At 46.1% G+C, this 12,870-nt stretch overlaps 1 protein-coding gene across 7 annotated transcripts in view; it reads right to left on the minus strand.

Annotated features, from left to right (window-relative positions):
* Positions 1-4,613: 4,613 nt before the first annotated feature.
* LOC120066145 (CCR4-NOT transcription complex subunit 2-like) overlaps positions 4,614-12,870 on the minus strand; it is a 29,136-nt gene continuing 20,879 nt past the window's right edge. For 3 of the 7 annotated variants that reach the window (XM_039017296.1, XM_039017294.1, XM_039017293.1), the window contains exons 9-15: positions 11,210-11,369; positions 10,935-11,091; positions 10,769-10,830; positions 7,431-7,480; positions 7,194-7,294; positions 6,750-6,900; positions 4,614-6,066 (exon numbers count right to left, since the gene is read on the minus strand). In XM_039017296.1, the coding sequence (XP_038873224.1) occupies positions 5,980-6,066; positions 6,750-6,900; positions 7,194-7,294; positions 7,431-7,480; positions 10,769-10,830; positions 10,935-11,091; positions 11,210-11,369 (768 nt within the window). In that variant the 3' untranslated portion in view covers positions 4,614-5,979. Of the gene's footprint in view, positions 6,067-6,749; positions 6,901-7,193; positions 7,295-7,430; positions 7,481-10,768; positions 10,831-10,934; positions 11,092-11,209; positions 11,370-12,870 lie in introns of those variants that run through there. The other 4 variants (XM_039017298.1, XM_039017297.1, XM_039017295.1 and 1 more) reach the window with 4 other exon arrangements.

Raw genomic sequence — 12,870 nt, forward strand, 5'->3', positions numbered from 1 at the left:
TTGAACCGGTTCGTGTTCGTATGCCTCGACGACATTCTCGTCTTTACCCACTGGGGGATGTGGGGAATGTGCAGATGGATCCGGGAACGGTGAGAGCGGTGGTGGATTGGCCCCAACCCCCGTCCAGAGTGCAGCTGCAACGTTTAGGATTTGCCAATTTTATCGCCGTTTTATCCGGAGTCACAGCACCCTGGCTTCCGCCCTTTTCAGCACTCACCTCTCCCAAGTTCCCATTCACATGGTCCCCAGCGGCTGACTGGGCATTCCAGGACCTTAAGCACCGCTTCACCACAGCTCCCATATTGATCCATCCGGCTAACCGGATGTTTGTCTCAGACGCTGCCTGTTCCCCGGTGCCTGTTCCCCTGCCACTCTGGCTCCTGTCGGACCCTGGCCTTTGTGCAACAACACTTTTGGTGGCTTACCATGGTTCCGGACGTCTCCGTGTTTGTTTCCGCCTGCACCGTCTGTGCTCAGAACAAGACTCCTCGGCAAGCTCCAGCTGGCCTCCTTCAACCTCTTCCTGTCCCTCACCGTCCCTGGTCACATATATCTCTGGACTTCGTCACTGGTCTCCCCCCGTCTGATAGCAACATCACTATCCTCATGGTGGTGGACAGGTTTTCCAAAGCTGCCCATTTCATTCCCCTCCCCAAGCTACCTCCTGCCAAGGAGATGGTGCAGCACGTCTACCGGATCCATGGACTTCTGGTGGACATGATTTCCAACCGTGGTCCTCAGTTCTCGTCCCGGTTTTGGAAGGTGTTCTGCACACTTATTGGGTCATCGGCCAGCCTGTCCCCCGGGTTTCATCCCCAATCCCACGGCCAGTTGGAGCGTGCTAATCAGGACCTGGAGACAACACTTCGGTGCCTCGTCTCGGCCAACCCCACCACCTGGAGCCAGCAACTCATGTGGGTGGAGTACGGCCGGAACACCCTTCCCTGCTCGGCCACTGGGCTCTCGCCCTTCGAGTGCTCTGTGGGTTATCAGCCCCCGCTCTTCCCGGAGCAAGCGGAACAATTCAACATACCCTCTGCCCAGATGTTCGTTCGCCGCTGTCAGCGTACCTGGAAGAGAGCTCGGTACCACCTCCAGGTATCATCAACAGGCGGACCCGCCACCGGACCCCGGCTCCCAACTATCATCTCGGGCAGAGGGTATGGCTGTCCACTCGGGATCTGTCCCTCCGGGTAGAGTCCAGCAAACTTTCACCCCGTTTTATTGGCCCTTTCCCCATCTCCAAGATTATTAGCCCCTCTGCTGTATACATCCCACTTTTCATGTGTCTAGGATTACCTATGTCTCACAGCCTTTTGTCTCTAGTCCCTGTTTTCCTGGTTTTGACCATTCTGCCCTGACCCTGAGCCTGCCTGCTGTTCTGTACCTTTTGGACTCTGCTCTGGATTACTGACCTCTGCCTGCCCTTGACCTGTTGTTTACCTGCCCCCTGTTTTTGTAATAAACTTTTGTTACTTCGAACTGTCTGTATCTGGGTCTTATCCTGAGGTCTGATACAGGCACTAATCACAAAACAATGAAAACCTATTTTTTGTGATAAGCACATCTCCGTTACAAGGATGATAAATTATCAGCCTAGCCGAGGGATGGGAAACGCCAGTCTTCGGGCAGCCCGATTGGTGTCACACTTTCCCCCCAGCCCTATAGCACAATATGGTGTAACTGCAGACCGTAATTCGGGGCGTTTCTTAATGAGGTTGTTCCTTTAATCAGGAAACGCCCATTGGTGCCTGCCATTGGTCAGTTCCGGTGTTATGAGACTGATGGTTTCTCAACACAGTTGATTTGATTAAATAGCAGGTTATGAGAATAAGGTTAAGGTTAGGAAAGAGGTTAGGGTTCGGCTTAGATACAATGCAACAGTTGTCCCTGACGCGAAATAAACAGCCACAGACCAATAGCGAGCATCATATGCCGATGTCAGAAAATGCCCTTTTCATATAGCTAACACACCTGATTAAACAAATTGCATTCTAAACTGAAGACCATGATATGAGGTTGATTATTGGAGGTGTGTTAGCTGGGGCTGGGGCAAAAAGTGTATCACCAATTAGGCCCCAGATGACTGGAGTTGCCCATCGCTGGCCTAGCCCTTATATACTGAACAAAAATATAAGTGCAACATGCAACAATTTCAAAGATTTTTCTGAGTTACAGTTCATAGAAGGAAATCAATTAATTGAAATCAATTCATTAGGCCCTAATCTATGCATTTCACATAACATGGCAGGGTTGCAGCGATGGGTGGGCCTGGGAGGGCATATGCCCACCCACTTGGGAGCAAGGTCTACCCAGCCAATCAGAATATTTTTTCTCCCATAAAAGGGCTTTATTACAGACAGAAATACTCCTCAGATGATCCCGCAGGTGAAAAAAACAGATGTGGAGGTCTGGGGCTGGCATGGTTACACGTGGTCTGCGGTTGTGAGGCCGGTTGGATGTACTGTCAAATTCTCTAAAACAACGTTGGAGGAGGCTTATCATAGAGAAATTAACATTGAATTCTCTGACAACAGCTCTGTCGGACATTCTTGCAGTCAGCATGCCAATGTGGCATTGTGTTGTGTAGCATAACTGCACATTTTAGAGTGGTTGTTTAGTGTCCCCAGTACAAGGTGCACCTGTATAATGATCATGCGGTTTAATCAGCTTCTTGATAGGCCACACCTGTCAGGTGGATGGATTATCTAGGCAAAGGAGAAATGCTCAGTAACAGGGATGTAACCAAATTTGTGCACAGAATTTGAGAGAAATACATTTTTGCTAGTTTATATATAAAAAAAGAAATATCACATTTACATAAGTATTCATACCCTTCACTCAGTACTTTGTTGAAGCACCTTTGGCAGCGATTACAGCAGAGTCTTCTTGGGTATGACACTACAAGCCTGTATTTGGGGAGTTTCTCCCATTCTTCTCTGCATATCCTCTCAAGCTCTGTCAGGTTGGATGGGGAGCGTTGTGCACAGATATTTTCAGGTCTCTCCGGAGATCGGTTTCAAGTACGGGCTCTGGCTGGGCCACTCAAGGACATTCAGAGACTTGTCCCGAAACCACTCCTGCATTGTCTTGCCTGTGTACTTAGGGTCGTTCTCCTGTTGGTAGATTAACCTTCGCCCCAGTCTGAGGTCCTGAGAGCTTTGGAGCAGGTTTTCATCAAGGATCTCTCTGTACTTTACTCCGTTCATCTTTGCCTCAATCCTGACTAGGCTCCCAGTCCCTGCTACTGAAAAACATCCCCGCAGCCTGATGCTGCCACCACCATGCATCACCGTAGGGATGGTGCTAGGTTTCCTCCAGACGTGACATTCAGGCCAAATTTCAATCTTGGTTTCATCAGATCAGAGAATCTTGTTTCTCATGGTCTGAGTCTTTTGGCTAACTCCAAGCAGGCTGGTATGTTCCTTTTAATGAGGAGTGGCTTCCATCTGGCCACTCTACCAAAAAGGCCTGATTGGTGGATTGCTGCAGAGATGGTTGTTCTTCTGGAAGGTTCTCCCATCTCCACAGAGGAACTCTGGAGCTCTGTCAGAGTGACCATCGGATTCTTGGTCACCTCCCTGACCAAGTGCCTTCTCCCCCGATTGCTCAGCTCTTGGAAGAGTCTTGGTGGTTCATAACATCTTCCATTTGAGAATTATGGAGGCCACTGTGTTCTTGGGGACCTTCAATGCTGCAGAATCTTTTTGGTACCCTTCCTCAGATCTGTGCCTCAACACAATCCTGTCTCAGAGCTCTATGGACAATTCCTTCAACCTCATGGCTTGGTTTTTGTTCTAACATGCATTGTCAACTGTGGGACCTTATATAGACAGTTGTGTGCCTTTCCAAACCATGTCCAATCAATTAAATTTACACAGGTGGACTCAAAACAAGTTGTAGAAACATCTCAAGGATGATCAATGGAAAGAGGACCTGATCTCAATTTCTCATAGCAAAGGGTCTGAATACTTATGTGAATAAATACATTTGCAAAAATGTCTAAAAACCTGTTTTCGCTTTGTCATTATGGGGTATTGTGTGCAAATTTCTGACGAATTGGTTTAATTTAATCAATTTTAGAATCATGCTGTAAAGCAGGGCTGCCCAACCCTCTTCCTGGAGATCGACAGTCCTGTGGGTTTTCAGTCCAACCCTAATTTAACACACCTGATTCTACTAATTAGCTGCTCAACAAGACCTTAACTAGCTGAAACAGATATGCTAAATTAGGGATGGACTGAAAACCTACAGGACAGTAGATCTCCAGGAAGAGGGTTGGGCAGCCCTGCTGTAAAGTAACATTTGTAAAAAGTCAAGGGGTCTGAATACTTTCTGAAGGCTCTGTATTAGCCCTACACATTCCATCCCTCCCTACTCCTTCTGTCATTAAATTCCACTGGACCGGAGATGGATGGTCCTGTCTGTGACTGGCCCTTAAATGATGTGTATCAGTAGGTCAGTAATACACAGATAATACATATACAATTGCAAGGACCACTTGAAGGGGGATATAATTTCATATATATTGTGCCAAATTTGTTTGGTTTTCATCCAGACTCGTGAAGGTCAAAAATGTCTCCTTCCCTCAGAAACCAGACGCCACACAATAGTAGTTCAGGAAAGCCTTTTCTGCTTTATTACAAAGAAAAGAGGCTTTGAACGTCAGAAAATACAAGATTGATCTGTATTCATTATTCTTAAAATTATTCACTTTTCCATTTCCTACGAAATGCTGCTGTTTAAACAGCTTTAAGTGAAATGTGTCCGTCTGTCCTCTTGCTTTGGACTGATTAGTTGGTTTGTTTGGGGGTGGATTTCCTTGTTTTAGCTGAGAATCAGGTATTTCCTTTTTTGTCTTTTTATTTGTAATTCTTCGTCGTAAGTGCTCACGGCTCCGAGTGCGACGCCCTGACCAGCAGATACAGAAATGTCCTATTTTATCCACGCTGACCTCCTAAAAACGAGGTACAAGGCAGAGCAATTTTTTCTCTCCAAAATATATATATATATATATATATATATACACACACACACACACACATATATATACATATACATATATATATATATATATATACACACATACATATACAGATTCATACATACATATCAGTATACATGTGATGTTCAAACATAAAAATATATTTTTTTTTTTACACGTTTATTACAAAATCGTAACAAAGACTGGAAAGTGTTTTGCTTGCTCTGGAACAATGAAGCTGGGTAGGTATTCTAACAACCCTTGTACGGGTTGTCCACAGGTTGTGAGAACATTCACTAAAAAAAGTATCCGATCTGTGTCTATTTTGAAGCCAGACAGAAAATACCCGTCAAAAGGAAAGAAAGATGTGGGGCCGGTTGAGGAGAAAAGAGGGAATGTACAAGAGGAGAGATGGAAAGAGAGGAGAAGTAGAGAGAGAGAGGTGTAGACAGGCTGCTGATCTTTCCAAAACAAAATACGAGGGAGTGTTTTCACATAAAAAAGCACAAACAATCTTTGTGTTCTTTTATTACTAAATAGTGCAGCAACGAACATTGCATTTCTTCCGGCCCCTTTCGTTCTCACGTGTGGGATGGTACTTGTTGGTTTAGCCTTCCCCACCGTTGTCACTTTTTTGTTGATGAAAATGTGTCATAACCCTTGTTTTGTCACTGTAAAGTGTGCCGGTATAGTCAGTCTTCTGATTCAGAGGTAAACAAAACACAGACCCTGCTCAACTCCCACCTCAAAAAACAAGGACATTAAAGGAATAAAAACAGAACAAGTGGAGGTGTTTGGGCAGCACATCATTTGGGAAAGGCAGGGCTCAGTTTTCCCCACCCTTATGCGGTGGTGAGGACCTCCTCTGCAGTCATTTTAACCAGATCCTCAAGGAATAAAAACCAGGATGGATGCCTGGGCCACAACACCCTCCTCAGGCTGGGAGGGAGGGGTGCAGGGACAGCAGTAACCCTGGGACTATACTGTACTGGGCCTCAGAAGGCCTGCTGGGCTGGGTTGTAGTTGAAGGTAGACGGGACGTGGGGCCTCTCTTCTAGCTTGTCGTACTCCAGGTGGAACTCCTAAAGGGATTGAGAACACACAATCAGTAATGGAAGACTCCTGCTGAGTTTATATGACCCGAGTGAGACTATTGATAATCAAGAACTAAAAACCCAGTGTGACATCACCAGTAACCGAGAGATACTGAAGGCCTACCTTGAGCCTTTTTACAAGCCTTTCTTGAGGGTCAGAAGCAAAGTTAAAAACTCATAAAAGTTCCCAAGACAAAACTAGTACGTAAACCACGTAACTCCATCAAAGGAGATTCACAACTCATGGCATACATCTAAATCTAAAAAGGCACACACAGATAATGCTTTCTCTTAAAGGGATAGTTCACGATTTTGGCAATGAAGCCCTTTATCTACTTCCCCAAAGTAAGATGATCTCGAGGATACCATTTTTATATCTCTGTGTGCAGTTTGAAGAAAAATGATAACTAGCTTTAGCGCAATTTCTAACTAGCGTTAGCACAATGACTGGACGTCTATGAGAACAGCTAGCATGCTAACTCTGGTTAGCATTGCACTAACTGTAGTTCACATTGGCTCACAAAACTACATCTAACTTCCTTCATACTGGACGCTGAGACAAAAATTGTATACTAGAGTTAATCTGATTTTTGGGAAGTAGATTGCCAAAATCCCGGACTATCCCTTTAATGTTTAGTGTATTGATTGAGGGTAGATACTAAAGCCAATACCTTTACCTTGGCTACCTTCCTCCAGTTAAGACAATCAAAGAAGTAGTAGGTTCCCCTCTCGTAGGTGTTGGTCTTTAGTGTGGGCTCCATACCCGGCGCCCGCGTGATCCACACCCGCTCCTCCTTGTGGTACCGCCAGTCCCGATTGAAGCTGCACCAACACCAGGCACAGGCAGGAGAGAGAGAAATCCCATTACTGCACAGTCAAGTCAAAGAAAATACGCACAAATCGCTTATTGATAACAACCTATGGAAAGAACTGTGGTACTTTGGACAACTATTGGAAGAAAACCAAAAAGTGATGCTGGGAGTTAAGGTGAAGTAAAATCTCTAAAAATCACTTTTGAGAGGAGTCTGATCATTTCTAAATAAAAGATGAGCAAGAGACTCTATACTACAAAGTAAGTTAAATGCCTTCAGTAGTAGTTTGGATGTGCTACTTACAGCTCTACTGCTGCCAGGAGCTGTAGCAGGTCTCCTCCGTTCATGTAGTACAGATAGAACAACAGGTCTTCACCATAACGAGCCAGTTTAATAGCTGCCAGCTGAGGAGAAACATATCTTAATCAACACCATCATTCGTTCCAATGATGACATTGTGCTTTCTTCAAGAGCATAAGATCAATGCCACATGAAAAGGGGTGTTACACAAACTGGTTAGATTACTGATTTATCACCTACCTTGTCCCGTATGTGAATGTTGGTTAAGTACTCAGACGGGACGTGGAAGTCTGAAAGAGAGGCGGCACCAGGGTCACCAAAAGGCTCAGTGCGGGGTGCGGGTGTGTGTGCGTCTTGGTGGAATAGAGTGGCAACTGTGGCAAATGAGTGGACTATCCTGGTCAAATCAAACTTTATTTGTCACATGCGCCGAATACAACAAGTGTAGACTTTACCGTGAAATGCTTACTTACAAGCCCTTAACCAACAGTGCAGTTCAAGAAGAAGAAATTTACCAAGTAGACTAAAATAAGAAGTAACACAATAAGAATAACGAGGCTATATACAGGGGGCACCGGTACAGAGTCAGTGTGCGGGGGTACAGGCTAGTTGAGGTAATCCGTACATGTAGGTGGGGTCAAAGTGACTATGCATAGGTAACAAACAACCAGCAGTGTACAAAGGGGGGGGGGTGGAAATTGTCCGGTGGCGATTTTATGAATTGTTTAGCAGTCTTATGGCTTGGGGGTAGAAGCTGTTATGGAGCCTTTTGGTCCTAGACTTGGTGCTCCGGTACCGTTTGCCATGCAGTAGCAGGGAAAAAAAGTCTATAACTTGGGTGACTGGAGTCTCTGACAAATTTATGGGCTTTCCTCTGACACCGCCTAGGTCCTGGATGCCAGGAAGCTTGGCCCCAGTGATGTACTGGGCTGTTCGCACTACCCTCTGTAGCGCCTTACAGTCAGGTGTCCGAGCAGTTGCCATACCAGGCGGTGATGCAACCGGTCAGGATGCTCTCGATGGTGCAGCTGTAGAACCATGAGGATCTGGGGGCCCATGCCAAATCTTTTCAGTCTCCTGAGGGGGAAGAGGTTTTGTCGTGCCCTCTTCATGACTGTCTTGGGGTGTTTGGACCATGATAGTTCGTTGCTGATGCGGACACCAAGGAACTTGAAACTCTCGACCCGCTCTACTTCAGCCCCGTCGATGTTAATGGGGGCCTGTTCGGCCCGTCTTTTCCTGTAGTCCACGATCAGCTCCTTAGTCTTGCTTACACTGAGGGAGAGGTTGTTGTCCTGGCACCACACTGTCAGCTCTCTGACCTCCTCCCTATAGGCTGTCTCATTGTTGTCGGTGATCAGGCCTACCACTGTTGTGTCGTCAGCAAACTTAATGATGGTGTTGGAGTCGTGTTTGGCCACACAGTCGTGGGTGAACAGGGAATACAGGAGGGGACTAAGTACACACCCTTGAGGGGCCCCAGTGTTAAGGATCAGCATGGCAGATGTGTTGTTGCCTACTCTTACCACCTGGGGGCAGCCCTTCAGGAAGTCCAGAGGGAGGTGTTTAGTCCCAGAGTCCTTAACTTAGTGATGAGCTTCGTGGGCACTATGGTGTTGAACTCTGAGCTGTAGTCAATGAACAGCATTCTCACATAGGTGTTCCTTTTGTCCAGGTGAGAGAGTGCAGTGCAATTGACATTGCTTCATCTGTGGATCTGTTGGGGCAGTATGTGAATTGGAGAGGGTCTAGGGTTTCCAGGAGGATGCTGTTGATGTGAGCCATGACCAGCCTTTCAAAGCACTTCATGGCTACCGACTTGAGTGCCACAGGGCAGTAATCATTTAGGCAGGTTACCTTTGCTTCCTTGGGGACAGGGACTACGGTGGTCTGCTTGAAACATGTAGGTATTACAGACTCGGTCAGGGAGAGGTTGAAAATGTCAGTGAAGACACTTGACAGTTGGTTCACGCATGCTTTGAGTAGACGTCCTGGGAATCCGTCTGGCCCAGCGGCTTTGTGAATGTTGACCTGTTTAAAGCTTTTGTTCACATCGGCTACCGAGAAAGCGAGCATAAAAGGCATTTAGCTCGTCTGGTAGGCTCGCGTCACTGGGCAGCTCGCGTCTGGGTTTCCCTTTGTTGTCCGTAATAGTTTTCAAGCCCTGCCACATCCGACGAGCGTCAGAGCCGGTGTAGTAGGATTCAATCTTAATCCTCTATTGACGCTTGGCTTGTTTGATGGTTCGTTTGAGGGCATAACGGGATTTCTTATAAGGGTCCAGATTAGTCTCCCACTCCTTGAAAGCGGCAGCTCTAGCCTTTAGCTCGGTGGGGATGTTGCCTGTAATCCATGGCTTCTGGTTGGGATATGTACGTACTGGAACATATATGAATCATGGAACATATTCCAGTCTGTGCTAGCAAAACAATCCTGTAGCTTCCGCGTCATCTGACCACTTCCGTATAGAGCGAGTCACTGGTACTTCCTACTTTAGTATTACCTTGTAAGCAGGAATCAGGAGGATATAATTATGGTCAGATTTTCCAAATGGAGGGCGGGGGAGAGCTTTGTATGCATCTCTGTGTGTGGAGTAAAGGTGGTCTAGGGTTTTTTCCCCCTGCTTGTACATGTGACATGCTGGTAAAAATTTGGTAAAACTGATTTAAGTTTGCCTGCATTAAAGTCCCTGGCCACTAGGAGCGCCGCTTCTGGGTGAGCATTTTCTTCTTTGCTTATGGCCTTATAGAGTTGGTTGAGAGCGGTCTTAGTGCCAGCTTCACTTTGTGGTGGTAAATAGACAGCAATGAATAATACAGATGAGAACTCTCTTGGTAGAGTGTGGTCTACAGCTTATCATGAGGCACTCTACCTCAGGTGAGCAATACCTCGAGACGTCTTTAATATTAGACATCACACACCAGCTGTTATTGACAAAAAGACACATACCCCCACCCCTCGTCTTACCAAAGGTAGCGTCTCTGTTTTTGCCGATGCATGGAAAATCCTGCTAGCTCTATATTGTCCGTATCTTCATTCAGCCACGTCTCAGTGAAACATAAGATGTTACAGTTTTTAATGTCCCGTTGGTAGGATAATCTTAATCGTAGGTCATCAGTTTTATTTTCCAATGATTGCATGTTAGCAAGAACATTGGAAGTCAATGGGAGTTACTTGCTTGCCTCCGGATTCTCAGAAGGCTGCCCGATCTGCGGCCTCTTTTCCGGCATCTTTTCTTTGCGCAAAAGGCGTAGATCTGGGCCTGTTCCACTGAAAGCAGGATATCCTTCTCGTCGGACTCGTTAAAGGAAAAAAAGTTTCCTACAGTCCGCTGTGAGTAATCGCTTTTCTGATGTCCAGAAGTTAGCAGTAATATTATGTACACAATAAGTTAAAAAAGAAGTTACACAAAACACACAAAAAATAACAAAATAGCACAATTGGTTGGGAGAATGTAAAACGTCAGCCATGTTCTTCGGCGCCATCTTTGTGTCTGCACAGGTGTATGTGTCTTGGTGTGAGTCTTGGTGTGTGTCAGTGTGCGTGTCAGTGTGCGTGTGGTCAGCATAATGTCTTACCAATGTCTTGAGGTCGACACGGTGCTGATGCCCAGGGGGAAGCAAACTTGGGGTACAGGTTTCTGTCAGGAGAGGAAGGGACATGTTACTCTCAACGTGGACTTAACTTAGATTTTTGATTTATGTATCCCTTCAACCTAATATTGAGACAGGGAAGCCATCTTACTCTGGAGAGTTGAGGTTGAGTCCCAGTGTTGTGAGGTCACTCCCCAGCGCCAGGTGCACCATGCCTGGGTCCGTCTCCGCCGCTCGAATAAATGTCAGCAAGCCGATCATTCCAAACTGGTCCGTCACCATTCCCCTGGGAATGTTCGTCACCCGTCCTACAGATGTAGGAAAATCAACACAAAATAATCAAGAAGTAGAGCTTTCCCTCCAGCTAGTGCAAATTTGGACATCACGACTGGCCAACAGTCATGCAGAAACCATCTCAAAACCCACCCAGGTCGAGACGGAGAGGTGTGATTGGTTGAGAAGGCTCACCGTCAGGTAACACCTGGATCCCTTTCTTCTGGTTGTTGTTCTGTGCTGAGGGCGTCTTGTCTCCGGGGAACATAGGCCCATCTGCAATGGACGTGCTCTTGCCTGTAGAGTTTAGGTTCTGAACAAAGCAAGAAACAAATGAATTAATAATCATCTTATTTTTATTACATCTATAACCCACATGACATCATTGAACTTTGCTTTTAATATAAGATGTCCGCTCTTCTAACTAAATCAAATCAAATTGTATTTGTCACATGTGCCGAAAACAACAGGTGTAGACCTTACCGTGAAATGCTTACTTACAAGCCCTTAACCAAAAATGCAGTTCAAGAATTTAGAAAATATTTACTAAATAACCTTAAGTAAACAAAAAGTAACAATAAAATTACATAACAATAGCGAGGCTATATACAGGGGGTACCGAGTCAATGTGCGGGGGTACAGGTTAGTCGAGGTAGTTTGTACATGTAGGTTGGGGTAAAGTGACTATGCATAGATATTAAACAGCGAGTAGCAGCAGTGTAAAAACAAAGGGGGGAGGGGGTCAATGTAAATAGTCCAGGTGGCCATTTGGTTAATTGTTCAGCAGTCTTATAGCTTGGAGGTAGAAGCTGTTATGGGGCCAATTGGACCTAGACTTGGCGCTCCACTACCGCTTGCCGTGAGGTAGCAGAGAGAACAGTCTATGACTTGGGTGACTAGAGTCGTTGCCAATTTTATGGGCCTTCCTCTGACACCGCCTAGTATACAGGTCCTGGATGGCAGGAAGCTTGGCCCCAGTAATGTATTGGTCCGTACGCACTACCAACTGTAGTGCCTTACGGTCGGATGCTGAGCAGTTGCCATACCAGGCGGTGATGCAACTGGTCAGGATGCTCTCGATAGCGCAGCTGTAGAACTTTTTGAGGATCTGGGGATCCATGTCACATCTTTTCAGTCTCCTGAGGGGGAAAGGTGTTGTCGTGCCCTCTTCACGACTGTCTTGGTGTGTTTGGACCATGATAGTTTGTTGGTAATGTGGATACCAAGGAACTTGAAACTCTCGACTCGCTCCACCACAGCTCTGTTTATGTTAATGGGGGCCTGTTCGGCCATCCTTTTCCTGTAGTCTATGAACAACTCCTTTGTCTTGCTCACATTGAGGGAGAGGAGGTTGTCCTGGCACCACACTGCCAGGTCTCTGACCTCCTCCCTATAGGCTGTCTCATGTGGGTATTACAGACTTGGTCAGGGAGAGGTTGAAAATGTCAGTGAAAGCACTTCAAGCTCCTTGAAAGCGGCAGCTCTAGCCTTTGGTTCGGTGCGGAGGTTGCCTGTAATCCATGGCTTCTGGTTGGGATATGTACGTACGGCCACTGTGGGGACGACGTCGTCAACGCACTTATTGATGAAGCTGGTGACTGAGGTGGTATACTCCTCAATGCCATTAGATGAATCACAGAACATATTCCAGTCTATGCTAGCAAAACAATCCTGTAGAGTAGCATCCACGTCATCTGACCACTTCCGTATAGAGCGAGTCACTGGTACTTCTTACTTTAGTTTTAGCTTGTAAGCAGGAATAAGTCTCTGTGTGTGGAGTAAAGGTGGTCTAGAGTTTTTTTTCCTCTGGATGC

Source organism: Salvelinus namaycush, chromosome 21, assembly GCF_016432855.1.
Source record: "Salvelinus namaycush isolate Seneca chromosome 21, SaNama_1.0, whole genome shotgun sequence".
NCBI classification, from domain to species: Eukaryota; Metazoa; Chordata; class Actinopteri; order Salmoniformes; family Salmonidae; genus Salvelinus; species Salvelinus namaycush.